Below are 19,017 nucleotides of genomic sequence, written 5' to 3' on the forward strand. Positions count from 1 at the left end.
GCAAGATGGGAAGATCCCTGGGCAGAAGGGACTGGTCCCCGATATTCACCAGGATAAGTCTATGGTGGTCCCCTGACACCTGTCTTCCAATACCTTGCGCAAAAGCTGTTGTGATTATTCACAACAGTAAAAGATCAAAATCCGCTTATAAGTTACTTCATCTGTTGTATATAATTTGTGTGACCTCCTTATATAGTTCCTGGCAATGTTTATTTCTGTTTTGAAGCTACTATTGTTATAGTCAGGGGTTGCTTCATTTTGCAAAACCCTTTCAGATGACATCCAAATAGTATGTATAGCAAACAAACAAAAATGTCACAAAATCTGCATGTTTTACATTCAGATTTTTTTGTAGATTTGGCACCAATTTAACCCCTGATGCATAACCATACCGGACACCTGAAGCTCGTAGACAAGCCATATCTAAGGAGGTCAAAGATATGTTGTCTCTTGGGGTAATTCAGTAATGTAAGAGTGACTGGTCCAAATCCATTGTTTTGATTCCTAAGCCAGATGGTACCATAAGTTTTTGCAATGATTTCCATAAGCTTAATGAAGTTTCCAAGTTTGATGCATACCCGATGCCCAGAGTCAATAGGTTAATCTAGAGCTTTGGACATGTCAGGTATTTCTCCACCTTAGACTTAACCACATTAAAAAAAAGCCAGAGAAAAAACTGCATTTGTCATGGCGGAAGGTCTATTCTACTATGTGACTATGCCGTTTGGTTTACATGGGGCTGCAGCAACCTTCCAGAGCTTGATGGACAGAGTCCTTAAGCCCCATCAAAGGGGCTAGGCATACCTAGATGACATTTTCATCTTTAGTATGGACTGGGAAAATCACTTACCAAAGGTACAAGCCGTGCTAAATTCCCTCCAGGCAGCCGATTTAACACCCAAAGAAGTGTGCTTTGGGTCTTGAAGAGGCCAGATACCTTGGGTATGCAATAGGAAAAGGGATGATAAAACCCCAGGATAACAAAGTGGAGGCCATTCAAAATTGGCCCCGACCCTTAAATAAAAAGGAAATGAGAGCATTTCTGGGAATCGTTGGCTATTACCACAGGTTCATCCCAATCTTTTTGACTATTGCAGCCCCACTGACAGATCTGACTAAGGGAATGAGTTCCGTAATGCCCAAATGGCTGAGGGGGCGTTCCAGGTGTTGAAGTCGATCCTCTGTAAATACAAAATTATGTCATTCCCTTTTTCAAATTGTGGATGCACCATTTATTTTTATCATCGAGCCCCTTTATAGTGTCATTATGGGGTAATTTAGTCTAGAGCTTGAGCCTCACATGGAATTTCACGGGTTCATTTAGTGGTCATCTGGTATTGAGAAATTATCTGACCTTGGATGTTCCATAGCGGTATGACCTCATGTAGAGTATATTACCGTATATCTGGAGCTCCACAATATCTATTAGGCTGTCATTCAATGATCTATGTTTGCAGAGTATTACGGTGGTCCTGGCACTGTATATAATGCAGCTTGTCAACTATTAATTTATACTTGCCTCCTATAGTTGGTCCTCTTCGGTGGTGAGAGCTGGACTTGGGGGAGGTTGATTCGGTGATTTTAGTTACATTATCCCCCAGTTATTTCTCTTATAATGAATGTAGGTGCGTCTTATCCTATGGCGCGACGATATGCCGTTACTAGAGATGAGCGAACAGTAAAATGTTCGAGATTCAAGATTCGTTTCGAGTAGCCCTTCAATATTCGACTACTCGAATCGAATATCGAATCCTATTATAGTCTATGGGGGGAAAATGCTCGTTTCAGGGGTAGGCATCGTTCAATTAAATTACACTTACCAAGTCCACAAGTGAGGGTCGGGCTGGATCCTCCGAGAAGTCTTCTCCGTGCAGCGTCCCCGTGGCATCTTCCGGCTCTTCATTCACTCTGCCAAGCATTGGGCCTGGGCAGAGCCCACTGTGCATGCCCGCACTACAAGCGGGCATGCGCAGTCGGCTCTGCCCAGGCCCGATGCCTGGCAGAGTGAATGAAGAGCCGGAAGACGCCGCGGGGAAGCTGCACGGAGAAGACTTCTAAAGGTAGGAGAAGAACCAGCGTTGATTGGCCGACTGTATAGCATTCGGCCAATCAATGCTGGTTCTGCATCAAACTTTTCCATTCGAATAGCGAGTGGTACTCGATCGAGTACGAGTATTTCGAATACCATAGTATTCGATCAAATACCTTCTCATCTCTAGCTGTTACTTATAACATCATGCAGAGTATGTTACATCGGGGGCTCTACATTTTACTATGGCCGTGATCCATGGTTTAAGGTCCGCCGGTTATAACGGTGGACCTGTGACTGCTAATAATGCTAATAACTCTTCTGTGGTAAAAGTGGGACTTGGCACGCAAGTTTAGTGTCTGTGGTTACCATGCCACCAAGCCACTTCCCCATTATCGATATAGATGCGTTATGACATTTTGGTAATTTTTATGTCATTGCTATTAGGCTTTATGTGATCTATAATAGCGATGATTCGGCTATTAGGGTTTGTCGGTGAACCTGTCTCTGTAATTAGCATAGCTCACTTTTTATTAGTTAATACTTATCTCTCGGATGTGGTTTTCCTCTACGGTGAGATTGGAGGATACGGGTCCAGCGTGTTTGGTTACCATTACGCTCAGCCGCACTCCCGATGATGAATTAAGGCACGACCAATTGCACCGTGCAACGTCAGGGCGTGATCTGGATTTTATATTGACAATATGCAACACTTGAATACCTACTCGATGGAATACTATTCGCTCATCTCTAGTGACTATATAATAATAATAATAATAATAATAATGTAAGTTGTGTATGAATGTTCTCTGTACTGCAGAATTATGGCAATAGATCTTCCTATTAAAAAGAAAATGATAACTTTCTCCCCATACAGCTTTTTGTGACCTAGCCCTAACTATGAAGAACACAGTGACTGGTGTAAGACGTTACTCAGTGGAAATTCCCTGCACGTACACACCAAACAAGGATTATGAGGAGCATTCGGTCGAGTGGTCCTTAATTACCAAAGGGACGGAAGTGATCATTCAACGCATTGAGTCAGAAGACCACATCCCACTCACTCGGTTTAGAGGAAGAGTCCAACTATCCAAGTCTCCAGGGATTGTGTCCTTGACCATCAGTAAGCTGGACACTGATGACAGGGGTCACGTCAACTGCAAAGTCACCTGGAAGAAAAAGGATGGGTCTTTGATTTCTAAAGAGGAAATGTCAATACTTAAGGTGGCCAGAGGTAGGTTAAGTCTTTTTCAATGTATAAAATCTTGAAGATTTATGTTTTATAACCTAACTCTGCCTTAAACTTCTCCACAACTTTATCTCTGACCTGTCTGGTGAGTTCCTTGGTCTTCATGATGCAGTTTGTTCACTAGTGTTCTCTAACAAACCACTGAGGCCTTCACAGAACAGGTGTATTTATACTGAGACTACATTACACACAGCCGGACTCTATTAACTCATTAAGTGACTTCTGAAGATAATTGTATGCACTGGATTTTATTACGGTTATCAGAGTACAGGGAGCTGAAGACTTTTGCACGTCACAATTTTCAGATTTTTATTTGATTAAAATATAAACCATGTATGTATGTATGTAACCATTTTTGTTCCACTTTACAATTATCTGCTACTTTGTGTTGATTATCACAAAGGGGTTTTTTGGTTCTTTTTACAGCAGAATATAGACAGATTGATTGTATTTAAAGGGGTTGTCCAGGACCTAGGTCATCAGTTACCAACTTGTCTATCTACAGAATAGGTCATCAGTAACAGATTGGTTGGGTTCTGACACTTGGATCCCACGTCAATCCGCAGAAGGAGTGACAAAATGTTTGTGATTGTGATGCAATACAATGTAACATATATAACTGTATCTGCACAGGAAACATTGTCATTATGTGTGTATTTTGGTATCGCAGCAAATTCAGAAACATCCACGGACGACATTACTACAGAAGACCCTAATCTGGAAACAAGTAATTCTGCAAAGACATGACTGTGTGTTTGGCGTGATAGTTTTTGCATCTTTTACCTATAACTTCAAATCGGTGTCAGCCCCTGGTTGCGTTTTGTAGCTTGTGCCCGCTAAGTCAGCTTTGTGAGTAAAGCTTGCACGGATCGGATGTTTTGGCAGCCCATAGTGGAAGTGGAGCCGCCGCTATACAGGGGATGGGGCTGATGTGCCATTCCATGACTTCAATAGGAGCGGTGCTGCACGAGCTTCTCATCCACTAAAATAGTTTCTGACACCCAGCTGATCTGTACAGGGTCCCGGTGTTAGACCCCCCATAGATCACATACTGATGGCCTAGCCACAGGATAGGTTATCAGTATGAAAAATTGATCTGGGGCTCAAAAAAACTTTAAACAAGTCTGTGCATAGCCTGTGGACAACCATATGCAGCTTTTGCTCATGTTAGATGTTAATGTGTCTCAATTTGTGTAACCTATGTTATTTCATGTTGTGATACTGAGCATCAGGGTGTAATATACACTGCCCCCTAGAGACCTAAGCAAAGGTGTCCATGTACAGGAGCAGGGATAGGTAAAAGAAAATTTGTTACCTGATGCAGTAATTCAGTAGGTAGTGGCCTTTGTAGGGGGGACTATGTGGTGTTGGGGCCGTACCGTATGGGGTACCTGTAATGGGTGCACTTAATATATGGAGACCTGTAATGGGGATTTTGGGACCTGTACTTGGCCAGTGTTACTCTATGGCAATATACTGTATGTGGGGGGGGATCAATAAATGGGGAATTGCATTATATTGTGTAGGGAGCAAGGGGGCCCGAGTCTTTCCTAGTTACGCCCCCTGTTCTAAGTATTCTATATATGCTATGCTGCCGTGCTAAGGTCTTGCTTTGTAGGTCCTTCTGCTTACATTGTATATGTCATCACATTGCGGAGGTGGCAGGACATTGCTCATAATAATATCTACCTACATTTGTGATTTTTATCTTAGTACAACCAACAACTGAGAAACCCAAAGAAAATATCATTGCCACAACACTTGAAGAACGTAAGACAAATAAGTGTTTGTACAGTCCATCTCATTGTTGGAGTGCATAGACTTTAAAGTTTTATGCACATGGCTAGATATTAGGATTGAGCGATCGTGTTTGGAAAAGATCGGATTCTGATTGACGATCGAGAAAATTGGCTACTGGCCAAGCATTGTGGGAAAAGCTAACAATGTTAGCCTTCACACTGAGTATATGCTCCGCTCATTCTGAGCGGAGTGTATATTCAGTGTGAAGGCTCTGCTATGGTTCCATAGGAATGAATGGAAGCAGCTGGCACACAGCCTTAACACAGCCCCTGCGCGCCGGCTGCGTCCATTCATTCTAATGGGAGACTAGCTAACATCTCTAGTAGCTACTTACCTGCAGAGATGGCTGGTCCGGTGCCCGGTGTTCTCGTTCTTCTTCACCTCGCTGCCCCCGCCTCCAAGGTTAGTGTTAAAGAGCTAGGAAGAAGGCGGGGCTTGTGACTTAGGAGACTGTGGGCGGGTACAGGGTGGGGAGACGTGACATCTCCCCTCCCAGTAACCGCCTACACTCTCCTAACCTGGGAGGCAGGGGGCAGCGAGGCGAAGAAGAACGAGAATACCGGGCACCAGACCAGCCATCTCTGCAGGTAAGTGGACACCAGGGGGACTAAGTAGCCAGAGGATTAAAAAAAAAATCCTCTGGCTACTTAGTGATTTAAAAAAATCACTACACAGCGTGGATTCTAACAATTAAAGCGTTCAATTGTTAGATTTCATGCTGTATAGTGAATAGGATTGTTTTTAAAATCCGATCTCCGATTAGTAAAAAAAATCCCATTGACTTGCATTGGGATCGGAATTGGGATTGAGATCGGGTTCGAATGAAAATTGATCGGAAATCAGATTTCAAAATCGATCCTGAAAAGTCAAGATCGGCTCAACCTTACTAGATATCTCAATTTTCTATGAAGCAATAATAGGATAGTTACAGAACATTGGTTTGCCTTTGGGTTTGTTTGTTTTTTTTTTTGCATGTGATGGCATATAGTAGTTTTTCCTATATTTGTACAGTAACCATGCCTAAACCTCAATGGATCCCATTGTAGTCAATAGGTGTCTGTCATATTAGGGATCAGATACTGCTGTTATTTTCATGTACTGCTGCTACAATGGAGTCCCACTATAAATCCCACAATGGACCTGACTTTGAATCATCATAAGCAGATGAAAGAAATCCATTCACCTTTGTAAGGCTGGGTTCACACTTGGAGTCTACATAGGAGAGTCCGTATCAGAATCCGCAACATAAAACCAGTGGAATGCACCATTATAGTTTATGGGGTCCATGGGTTTCCATGCTTAACTATTTTTTATTAAGCAGAGAGGATCTCCAGAAACCTGAACGCAAGTGTGAACCTAACTATGGTGAGACAAGTATGTGTGATTGTGATACAATGTAATATCTATAACTTTCACCATATGTATATTTTGGTTTCACAGCAAATTCAGAAACCTTTGTGGATTTCATTACTACAGAAGAACCGAACCTGGAAACAAGTATTGAGTTCCTCCAACGAAACTGTTGTTTGTTTGGCATTGTAGTTTCTTGTTTGCCTATTATTGTACTGTATATGTACTGTAGATGTATATGTACTGTATATGTATACGTCCCTGGCTGCTCTTTATATCTCTTATGTGCTGAGTTAGCTAGGTGTATATTCTTGTTCAGTGGTATACCTCCCAACCGTCCCGATTTCCACGGGACATTCACGATTTCGGTGACGTGTCCCGCGGTCCCGGTCGGAGGGAGTTATGTCCCCATTTCAACTGAGATCTGCGTCTGGAGGACCCAGATCTGAGTTGAATACATACACGATTAAAGCAAGGAGCTGTCACAGCTCAGCTCCTTGCTTTGCCGCTGCACTTTCGGCTACTGGCTGTGTAGATGCGATGTGATGAGGTCACATCGCGTCTACAACTGTGTTAGCGAAACTGTGGAGAGAGCTGCGGGGAAGCGAGGAAAAGGTGAGTTTAAGTGGTTTTTGTGTGTAGACATTGAGGTGGAACATGAAACTGGGACAGAGATGGGGGGACATGATTCTGAGGGCAGAGATGGGGGGACATGAATCTGGGGGCAGAGATGTGGGGACATGAATCTGGGGGCAGAGATGGGGGGACATGAATCTGGGGGCAGAGATGGGGGACATGAATCTGGGGGCAGAGATGGGGGACATGAATCTGGGGGCAGAGATGGGGGGACATGAATCTGTGGGCAGAGATGGGGGACATGAATCTGGGGGAAGAGATGGGGGGACATGATTCTGGGGGCAGAGATGGGGGACATGAATCTGTGGGCAGAGATGGGGGACATGAATCTGGGGGAAGAGATGGGGGGACATGAATCTGGGGGCAGAGATGGGGGACATGAATCTGGGGAAAGAGAAGGGTGACATGAATCTGGGGGAAGAGATTGGGGACATGAATCTGGGGGCAGAAATGGGGGGACATGAATCTGGGGGTAGAGATGGGGGGACATGAAACTGAGGGCAGAGATGGAGGGGGGACATGAATCTGTGGGCAGAAATGGGGGACATGAATCTGGGGGCAGAGATGGGGGGACATGAATCTGGGGGTAGAGATGGGGGGACATGAAACTGGGGGCAGAGATGGAGGGGGGACATGAATCTGTGGGCAGAAATGGGGGACATGAATCTGGAACAGAGATGGAGGGGGGGACATGAATCTGGGGGCAAAGATGGAGGGACATGAATCTGGAACAGAGATGGAGGGGGGGACATGAAACTGGGGGCAGAGATGGAGGGGGACATGAAACTGGGGGCATATGAAGGGTGTATATGAAATTGGGGAGAGATAGAGGGGGGGACATATAATTTATGGGTAACTGTGTGGGGGCACATGGAAAATGAATGAGAATGGGCAGAGTCAACATAAAAGTGGGTGAGCTAAATTTGCCATGGCGTGCTAAGCACGCCGCACATTTTGTCCCTCTTTCAGTTCTTTAAAAGTTGGGAGGTATGCAGTGGCGTAGCCCCTAATGTCCCGGACCCTGTGGCAGCTTCCTCTGCTGCTACGGTGGTGGTTACGCCACTGTTCTTGTTCGCTCTACAGTTTATTTTTCCATCTTTTTATTTAGAATTGTTTCAAAAGTTCTGATCATTAAAGTAATAAATAATTCAATATTCTAAGCCCCGGGAACACCCCTGTACTTCTGCCGTACACTGTAAGCACTGTAAAGTGTGGATACACTTAATAGACACATTGAACAGGTCTGGGTACAGCTTGTAGACATCTACCTGTTGCTTCTGCTCGTAAAGAAGTCATGTTAAATATTGCTTAAATATTGTGCACATTTTGGAACCATTGAGGTCTCAGCTTCTGGCACCTGCTTTCTTTCATGTCAGTACAGGTTGTGATATTATGTATACTGTATACGCTATACTATGTTGGTGTGCTAACGTCTTGCCTTGTAGGTCCTTGCGCTTACAATATCTGCCATCACATTGTGGAGCGCTGCTCATAATAATAACTTACCTACGTTTATGGTTTTTATCTTAGTGATGCCAAAAACTGAAAAACCTGAAGAAAATATTATTACAACAACACTTCAAGAAGATGAGACAAGTAAGTGTTTGTACCGTCCATCTGATTTTTGAAGTTCACCCCACGGGATGTAAACGCCGTGATTTGACTGTGGGTAAATCACTACGTTTTAAAGTCAGGGCAAAGTGGATAAGATTCTGGCGAATCCCATGCCTACTTTACGGTAAAAGTCGCAGTGCAGACATGCTGCGATTTCCAAACATTGCATGGTTTTGGAAATCACAGCATGTCAATTGAAACACCAACGGTTTCCCCATCGGTATAATTGGAAGAGAAAACCTCCGCACACTTTCTGTCTAAAACATTGCGGGAAGATCCGCATTGTGTTACTGCCGTGGTTTTTCCTGCAGCCCTTTTTTACTGCGGGACGTCCAATGGGGTCTTAGCCTAAAGCTTTGTGTGTGCGCACTGCTGTATTATGTCTCAATTTTCTATGGAGCAGATATTAAAAAAAAAAATAAACATGGGCAAGTACATCAGTATTAGGTGTGATGGTATATAGAAGTTTTTTTTCTAAATATGCACAATAAGAGGATAGATGTGTCCCGAAAACTGGACAGACTCCATTATAGTCAATGGCACTGCTCCTATGATAGAGCCAATGTAAACAGAGTTTAAGGAATAGTAGATTTTGTAGCAAGATATAAGCAGCAAGTCAACAGGTAAATATTAAACCTGCCACGTTTTAGTTATAGCTATGGTGAAGAGTAAGTATCACTCAAAACATGTAAATAATAGAGATGAGCGAACAGTAAAATGTTCGAGGTTCGATATTCGTTTCGAGTAGCCCCTCAATATTCGACTACTCGAATCAAATATCGAACCCTATTATAGTCTATGGGGGGAAAATGCTCGTTTCAGGGGTAGGCAACGTTCGATCAAATTACACTTACCAAGTCCACGAGTGAGGGTCGGGCTGGATCCTCCAAGAAGTCTTCTCCTTGCAGCGTCCCCGCGGCATCTTCCGGCTCTGAATTCACTCTGCCAGGCATCGGGCCTAGGCAGAGCCGACTGCGCATGCCCGCACTACAAGTGGACATGCTCAGTCGGCTCTGCCCAGGCCCGATGCCTGGCAGAGTGAATGAAGAGCCGGAAGACGCCGCGGGGAAGCTGCATGGAGAAGACTTCTAAAGGTAGGAGAAGAACCAGCGTTGATTGGCCGACTGTATAGCATTTGGCCAATCAATGTTGGTTCTGCATCGAACTTTTCCATTCGAATAGTGAATGGTACTCGATCGAGTACGAGTATTTCGAATACCGTAGTATTCGATCGAATACCGTAGTATTCGATCGAATACCTACTCGATCGAGTACTACTCACTCATCTCTAGTCAATAACTTTTGTATCCAATTTTAACCTATGGAATGGTACTCCAGTGTTATATGGCTCCAGGTAGCAGCTGTTTCCTTCTGTGACTATGCTCTAGCACAATAGATACTAGGTGAATACAATCTAAGGTAAAGGATTGGCAGTGACTGGTTTCTGATGGCTTTTTCCATAGGTGTGTATTTCTAATAGCATTTCTCCATTGGTGCATTGTTTTGGTCAGTGTATATGTTGCCTTCCAGTTCTTTCTCCTGTCTTCGCCTTAGGTCACTTAAAAAAGTTCAAATTTTTCTTAAAACATTTTTAAGTCTGCCCCCCCCCCCCAAAAAAAGAAAAACCCAGAAAATTATGTGTAAAGGTAGGAATTATAGATTGTGCATTTTTACATTCTTGTATAAAATCCTCAATTATGGATCTGACTTTGAGTCATGTTGGGCAGTTGAAAGAAATCTTTATTAAAGAGGACCTCTCACCTCCTGGAGTATATGTGGTGTAATACACCGCTAGAAAGCCGACAGTGCGCTGAATTCAGCGCACTATAGGCTTTCCCGTATCGGTGCCGGTACTGTAGCTCTTCACCGTCAGAAGGACGTTTCTGACAGTCAGTCATGGACGCCCTTCCTCACAACAGCGTCTATAGTGCTGTACTGTGAGAGCGGTGAGGAACGCCTCCTCCCCTTCTGATAGTATTCGTCCATAGACAGGTATGGGGGGGGGGGCGTTCCTCACCGCTCAGTGTCATCACTGGGCCCCCTCTCACAGTACAGCGCAATAGACTCTACTGTGAAGAAGGGCGTTCCTCACTGACTGTCAAAAACGTCCTTCTGACAGTGAAGAGCTACGGTATGAGAACGGGAAAGCCAATAGTGTGCTGAATTCAGCGCACTGTCGGCTTTCTAGCGGTGTCTTACACCACATGTGCCCCAGGAGGTGAAAGGTCCTCCTTAATAAGTCATTGTGGTGAGAAACGTAGAAGGAGTGAACGTGTATGTGTGTGATTGTGATAAAATGTAACATCTACAACCGCACAGGAAACATTTTCACCATATGTATATTTTGGTACCGCAGCAAATTCAGAAACCTCTGTGGACTTCATTACTACAGAAGAAGCAATCCTGGAAACAAGTATTTAGTTCCTCAAAAGAAACTTGTTTGTTTGGCATTGTAGTTTGCCTGTTATTGTGCTATACGCAGGTGTCAGTCCCTGGCTGCTCCTTATATACGCTATAAAGAAGTCTTCTGCTCATAAATATTGTGCACATTTTGTAACCATTGAGGTCTCAGCTTCTGGCACCTGCTTTCTTTCATGTCAGTACAGGTTGTGATATTGTGTATACTGTATACGCTATACTATGTTGGTGTGCTAACGTCTTGCCTTGTAGGTCCTTGTGCTTACAATATCTGCCATCACATTGTGGAGCGCTGCTCATAATAATAACTCACCTACATTTATGGTTTTTATCTTAGCGATGCCAAAAACTGAAAAACCTGATGAAAAAATTATTACAACAACACTTCAAGAAGATGAGACAAGTAAGTGACTGCACAGTTTATATGATTGTAAGTAAATTGGAAAATTGTAGAACATTTTATTGCACAAACAATAATATTTGTCTCTCACTGTTCTAAAAGTGGACAATCCCTTTAAAAAATAATAATAATAATTCTTATAGAATACAGATCACCTACTCATAATATCTATTTATATATTGTAATTTTAGCAATACCACCTACTGAAAACCGCGCTTCTACCGTCTTACCTGAAATGACAACAGGTAATTGATAAAATGTACAATGTATTACCTTGTATCAAAGTATTTCTACCTCCCTAGTCTGTGTCTCTCTACTAATACCTAATACTACACAACAACATGCATAAAAAGGACAATAATAAAATGCAATCTGTAACATGACGTTATATTGTATATGAAACTGATACATAACTAGAGAAAAGAATACAATTTGCCAGAGACAAAACGTGGGCAGTACAAAAAATTCACACACTAATATGCGTATTGCTTATTTCATGGTACTAGAAGGACGTTTTCCAAGTATAATTCACAATCTACATTCCCTATTTGTATGTCTTTGAAGTATGGGAGGAAATGGAGTATCCGAAGGGGAGACCACGCAAAACACAGGGAGAACGCACAACCTCCATGTTGCTCTTAGACAACGGTGCTAACCACTGAGCCACCATGTTGCCCCTAAACTGCGTATAGTGATCAACAACAAAAAAAATGGCAGTATTTCTATTGGAAGTATATCTGGATAGGTTGAAAGTAGAGAAGAGCGAGTAGTATTTGAAACTCCCGTTTCGAATAGCATGCACCCATACGAATGAATGGACGCAGCCGGCACGCAGGGGTTAGGCGGCCGGCCAAGTCTGCGTGCCGGCCGCTTCCATTCATTCCTATGGGTGCGTACTATTCGAAACTATTCGAAACATTTCGAATAGTACTTGCTCATCTCTAGTTGAAAGCTTAGGCAGAGGTGAGGTTAAATATAAGATTAGGAATAGAGATGACAAACCAATTCATCGTGAGCTGTGTACAATCCGAATATTCCAAATTAAATAAATAGCGATTAATCTCAGGACTAAAATCACAGGCAGATTAGTGATAGAAATCATAGATAGGAGTAAGGAAAACTATCTGTAATATAGATTAAGGACACTTAACATTTTCATTGCCAATAATCTAATTGTGTCTGTCTGTTTTGCAATAGAGCAGTTTCATCTGTCTACAGGGTGTTTACACATTGTCAAGTCAATCCTGTTAGTAAAAAATATATAAAATATAAAATATATAAAATTTTAAGGCCCCAGGTAGTAGGCCGAAATCAACCTGCCCAATCTTTTCTCACTGACACAACCCATTGAGGGAAGATTGAGACTTCCTATACACATTAGATAGTCAGCCAAACTCCATTAACATTAAATTGGGCCTAATCCGAAGCGGAATGCTGCGAGTGGATGCCAGTGCACTGTACCGGCATCAGTCGCAGCTAGCCGTTTTTTTGGACCGGATTCTGAGGCAGGGGTTGTAATGCAGAGAGGAAATGTCGTAAACTGACCAAGTTGGAGAAGTGGTTTGAGTGATAAGAATTTGAAGAATTGACATTTTGGTTGTGTAAAAGTGCAACGATTCTCAGTAACAGTATAATAAAAGTTCAATTGTTGTGAAAGTGTCATAGAGTCAAGTGTGATGTCATCAAGAAAGGCAATTCGCTATTCAGAATACCTAAGCATGGAAGAAAGAAAGTACAGCAGAAATCTTTCCATGCATATATATGTTTGTTCTCAGCCCAGCAATATATATGATGCCCTGATTTTTTATTTTTTTTTAATGGTAGCATTCATAGCAAACTGTGGCCATACTATGGTCATAAAATACCCGGGCCAATTTACATTTTTGCATTTCCCTACAATCCAAGAGCCATCAGTTTTTTCAGTTCAGAGTCATATGATGGCTTATTGTTGCGAAACATATTGTGCTTTGCAATAGCAGCATTCAATATCCTGTGCAGTGCACTGGGAAGCTGGAAAAAAAATTCAGAATGAGATGGAATTGGAAAAAACGCATTTGTGCCAATTTCTTATGGGTTTAATTTTTACGACATTCACTATGTGGCAAAAATGACATGTTACCTGTATTCAGCGGGTCAGTACGATCACGGCCATACCAAATTTATATACTACTAGCATCTTCGTCTGCGGGTTTGCGGTGGCGCTGAACTGGTAATATTTAGGCGTGCACCGTTGGCTTGGATCTGCCGTGTGCTGCCACGTCCACCCCTGCGTGCCCCCGCCACATATGCTCCTCGCCTGGCCCTACGGCCTCTCTATCTACTGGCTGCTCCCCCGCGCTCATGCCACTTCCCACCCCGGCGCCCCCGGGCCCTCTCTGTCCCCCATGGCACTGTGTCCCCATTCCATCCGTAAGCGCTGTGGTGCCCCTGTCCCCGTCCCACTCCCAGGTGCCCCCGGGTCTACCACCCCAGCCCCCCCTTTGGTGTCCCCCACCAGACCGGCAGCCCCAACACCCCACCCCTCTCCCTTCTCAAAGTCCCCTGACTCATCTGCAGTCACATCCCCTCTCCTGCAGCCGAATGACTACAGCTTGCGACTTGACACCGTGTGGGACCGCAGACATAGGCGACATCCCCGACGGACATGCAGAGTCCATAGGCTGCAGCCGCTGCGGGACAGCAGGCTGAACCGGTGTTCCAGACAACGTTGCAGGCAGCCATTTGTCCGGCCGCGGCAGAACACTGCGGTCCCGTGGTCACCCCACACAGGTGGGGCAGCCGATGCACTTCTCTCTGCCTCAGAGTACGGCCGCTTGTTCCAGATGCTCTGGACCTCTCAGAGACGCCATGTTCTTCGGCATGCTGGCCGGCCGATAGCTCCACCCACAGAGAAGCATCAGCCAACCGGCTGAAAGAGCTGGGATGACATCATCGCAGATCCTACAGCGTCCCAGGTCCTGCAGCAAATTCAAAAGTGAAAATCACCGGTCACGGGAATGAATTCCGGTGGTGTACAGGAATACCATGTAGCCTATCTTTCAATCCGGGACACAAGGTATGTATGTGCGCAATTTCAGCCAAATCCGTTTGCCCGTTTAGGTGTCATTGAGGACATTGAGAAACAAACATAGAATTTGTAATGTTTTGATATCTGTCAAAGAATTTTAAAATTTGCAAAATGGAAAAAAAATTTGTGTTGCCCTATTGTGACACCTGTAACTTTTTTTTAGATTTGTGTATGGAGCTGGATAAGGCGTCTTTTTTTATGTGGGACGAGATGGCGTTTTTATTGATATTATTTGGGGAAAGGTTTGATAATCTTATCACATTTTATTCCATTTTTTTTAAAATTGGAAAGTAATGAAAAAAAAGTCATTTGACCCCATTGATTTTTTTTTCCCCTTGATTTGGCTTTCACCATATAGGATCAATATTTTTATGTTTTAGTAGTTTGGGAATTTTTGAGTCTGGGCATCTCTATAGTGTTTAACTTTACTTATGCTTATTTATTTTAACATGTGATCTAGGAATGGGGGCTGATTTAAACTTATGTGTTTTTAGTATACTTAAAAAAAAAAAAAAAAATTGCCACTTTTATTTTCAGACCCCCTAGGGACCTTGAATCTTGGTTGTTCTGATCGCTCACATTATACAATGCTATATGAAATGTATTGCAGTGTACTGTATAGTGAAATCCATTGACTTTACGCTTAATCAGGTACATAGACGTGATTTTGCATGACAGGGTTAATATTGCACAATGACAGGGGTGTGTAATGAAGGTGCCATCTGTGTCTGGATGGTCAGTTGATCGAGTGATCTTGACTACTGGTGGTTTGTGTGGACCATCCAGAGCCTGTTTGCTGCAAGTGTATGAGTTCACATAACCACTAAGGTTCAGCCAATCTTGAGATTTCAGGATTGTTTTTAAAATACGATTTAAGATCATTTTCCATCCGATCCTAATTACGATCCTAATGCAAGTCAATGGGATTTTTTAATGATCGAAAATCAGATTTTAAAAAATGATCCTGTTCACTACATGGCGTGAAGGCTTCAATTTTTGGACTCCACGCTGTGTAGTGATTAAAAAATCTGCCGACTACTTAGTCCCCCCACTTACCTGCACAGACCCGCCGCCGCCTCCCCTCCCGATGTGTATGTCGCTCCTCGGAGCTCCGGGCGCCCCCGCCTCCCTAGGATAATGTTACTGATGCTGGGAGTAGGTGGGGCTTGTTGTGGCTTAGGAGAGTGTGGGCGGGTACAGGGCAGGGAGACGTGAGTGCATCACTCACGTCTCCCCTCCCTGTACCCGCCCACACTCTCCTAAGCCACTACAAGCCTCACCTACTCCCAGCATCAGTAACACTAGCCTAGGGAGGCGGAGGCACACATGGCACTTTGCTGTGAAAGAGAGGAGAAGACCGAGAACAACAGTTCGGAGCTCCGGGAAAAGGCAGCAGTTCTGTGCAGGTAAGTAGGTTGAGCGATCGGGATCAGAATTCCCATTCAGATCTTTTTTAGGCGGGATCGGAACCCAATCGCAATCGTGAAATTTACTCGATCGCTGATCGGGATCCGATTTTTTCCAATCTCCATCACTGAACCCTAATAACCACTGCTGATAACACCTCCTAACAGACAGGTCACAACAATAAATCCAAAGACCATACTGCATCTCTGAATGCTTCATCTTGAAATCAGTCAAATGGTCAAAATGTCCTAAAGTGCATCATGCAAGCATGTTTAATAACCATGATCTCTCGCCAAGAGGTACACTACCCAAAAGTAACCTCTAAGTTCCTTTTTATAGTGCACTGGGCTAAGCACTTTTACTGGGCAAGACCAATTATATCTAATCAGACCATACCTGTATGCATTTAAGTATCTGCCTGAGACATAACTGCTGCCAAGTTTTGCATAAATCTAACATTTCTATCTGGATGTGTGTTTTTTTTGTCAATGAGTCTGTGCCAGATAAAACAATTCCCGTTTCTACATAGTCTGTAAATTATGCAAACAAATACATATAATTTTGTATTATAGTTCTAGGATTAGACCTGAAAGATTAATCATTATGTTAGAGCCATCTAGTGGCTACAAAACAAATACCAGGCAAGTGAGTAAGAGTTGTTTTCTTACTCCAATATATTATGCAAAAATAAAAAATTTATTGTGTTGAGTTTCTCAGTATTTTAGCCCGGGGCCCCACGGGACATAAACGCAACGCCAAAGGAAAAATTGCACTGGGCAAAGTGGATGGGATTCTAGCGATTTTTTTTTTTTTTTTTTTAATACATGTTTATAGTTCGGACATCTTCAGATGTAGGAAAAACAAATGTTTTTTGTGTATTTTTTATCTGTGATTGTAAATTTATTTATTTACTTGCATCTGCCCGCGACTTCGTCTGCAGGTTGGTGTTGGCGCTGAGCCGCTTATATTTAGCCAATTGCCTGTTTTCGCGTCTCGGCTCTGCTACATCGCTGCATATGTGCAGCATACTCAGTTGTATGTACATCTTTGCATATGGAGAGTGTACTCAGCTGTGCTACATTGCTGCCTAAGCTCTGCTACATCTGGCCATTTGGATTATAGAGTGTTGTTATGTCAGTGTGTGAGAAGCTTCAATGTTGGAAACAGCTGAATGGATGTTGTAGAGATTTGCCACAGTTTGATCAGCCTGCTCCCGCGTCTCGGCTCTGCTACATCGCTGCATATGCGTAGGATACCCAGCTGTATGTACATGTTTGTATATGGAGAGCCTACAGAGGTGTGCTACAGCGCTGCCTAAACTCTGCTACATCGGGCAGTTGTGATTACAGGGGTTTTGTTATGTAACTGTCTGAGCAGCTTCTGTGTTACAAAGGGCTGAATGGATATGGCTGAAATGTGCAAAGTTCTCCCCCATCAGAGGCAGAACAACACATTCCCCGTTGTACTCACTGAAACTCTACACCCGCTATACTCCTCTTGCCCAAACACAGCCTGCATATTGTGTAGTCTCCTGATCTTCCATGAGACTCCATTTTCTTCAGCTTTCACACTGTCCAGCTTCATCCTATATAGCTCCGCCCACAAAATAGCGTTTAGCTCCGCCCACTGCCTTGCATGATCCTATCCGAGAATGGTTCAAGGACCTGTGATGACGTCATCACAGGTCCTTTAGTGTTGTGTGACCCTAAATTCCTTCACTGCGGTTGTGTAGTGACGTCATTTACCGGGATAAAAAGTAGCCTATGTTTTAATCGGGGTTCCTATCTATGTATGTGGCAAATTTTATGCAAATCCGTTCAGCTGTTTTTGCGTGATTGAGGAACAAACAACCAAATCCACAAACATCCAAACCCACAAACTTTTTATAATATTAGTAGGAGTAGGATTTGTGAACATAAACTTTAGGGGAAAATCTCACTGGTATAATATACTGCAATATTACTGTATATTGTAAAATACCTGACAGTCTGTAATAGAAATGTAGTAAAATCACAACCTGGGAGTGTCCAGTGGGCTCCAAGCTCTCATAGTAATCCTCTTAAACATGGCGGCGCTCACAAGAGTGCAGCCTAAGAACCCACGTTTGCAGATTCTCTCTGTGGAATGATGTCGCAACTTTTGGTTTTTGCAATGATCAGATATCCATATTCTCACACAAATATTGAACGCCTTTTGCTTCTATTTAGCAATTTTCACACTTGCAAATATAAGTATAGAAAGATGTATATATTTAAATAAAAATCTGTTCTGTTTATTTCAGATTTCGGTGACGTCTCACATTTTAGTCCAGTCAGTACAATGGAAAGTACTACAACTATCATGGATTTTCATGAAACCACGCCATTGATACCCACACAGACTGTGGAAATGTTTGACAATAAGGCACCAACTGCTCAAAAGAAAGGTATTTTTTTCTTTTTAACCCCTTCCCGCCGATGGCATTTTTTGATTTTCGTTTTTCGTTTTTGACTCCCCTCCTTCTAAACCCCATAACTTTTTTATTTCTCCGCTCCCAGAGCCATATGAGGTCTTAATTTTTGCGGGACAAATTTTTCTTGATGATGCTACCATTAATTATTCTATATAATGTACTGGGAAGCAGGAAAAAAATTCAGAATGGGGTGGATTTGAAGAAAAAATGCATTTCTGCGACTTTCTTACGGGCTTCGGTTTTACGGCGTTCACTGTGCAGCCAAAATGACATGTCCCCTGTATTCTGTGTTTCGGGACGGTTCCAGGGATACCAAATTTATATGGTTTTATTTACATTTTGACCCCTAAAAAAAATTCCAAAACTGTGTTAAAAAATTTTTTTTCTAAAAGTCGCCATATTCCGACGGCCGTAACTTTTTTATACATAGGTGTACGGGGATGCATAGGGCGTCTTTTTTTGCGGGGCCGGGTGTACTTTTTAGTTCTACCATTTTCGGGAAATGTTATTGCTTTGATCACTTTTTATTAAAATTTTTATCAGAATCAAAACAGTGAAAAAATGGTGGTTTGGCACTTTTGACTATTTTTCCTGC

General features: G+C 43.0%; 1 protein-coding gene across 4 annotated transcripts in view; it reads left to right on the forward strand.

Moving 5' to 3' along the window:
- Positions 1–19,017, forward strand: part of VSIG4 (V-set and immunoglobulin domain containing 4) — a 32,331-nt gene that overhangs the window by 234 nt on the left and 13,080 nt on the right. The window contains exons 2-10 of one of the 4 annotated variants that reach the window (XM_075259185.1): positions 2,907–3,263; positions 3,949–4,005; positions 4,992–5,048; positions 6,519–6,575; positions 8,595–8,660; positions 11,035–11,091; positions 11,434–11,499; positions 11,688–11,741; positions 18,252–18,395. In XM_075259185.1, coding sequence (XP_075115286.1) covers positions 2,907–3,263; positions 3,949–4,005; positions 4,992–5,048; positions 6,519–6,575; positions 8,595–8,660; positions 11,035–11,091; positions 11,434–11,499; positions 11,688–11,741; positions 18,252–18,395 — 915 coding nt within the window. The remainder of the gene's footprint in view (positions 1–2,906; positions 3,264–3,948; positions 4,006–4,991; positions 5,049–6,518; positions 6,576–8,594; positions 8,661–11,034; positions 11,092–11,433; positions 11,500–11,687; positions 11,742–18,251; positions 18,396–19,017) is intronic. The other 3 variants (XM_075259186.1, XM_075259187.1, XM_075259188.1) reach the window with 3 other exon arrangements.

The sequence above is a fragment of the Leptodactylus fuscus genome, chromosome 11 (genome assembly GCF_031893055.1).
Source record: "Leptodactylus fuscus isolate aLepFus1 chromosome 11, aLepFus1.hap2, whole genome shotgun sequence".
Lineage (NCBI taxonomy): Eukaryota > Metazoa > Chordata > Amphibia > Anura > Leptodactylidae > Leptodactylus > Leptodactylus fuscus.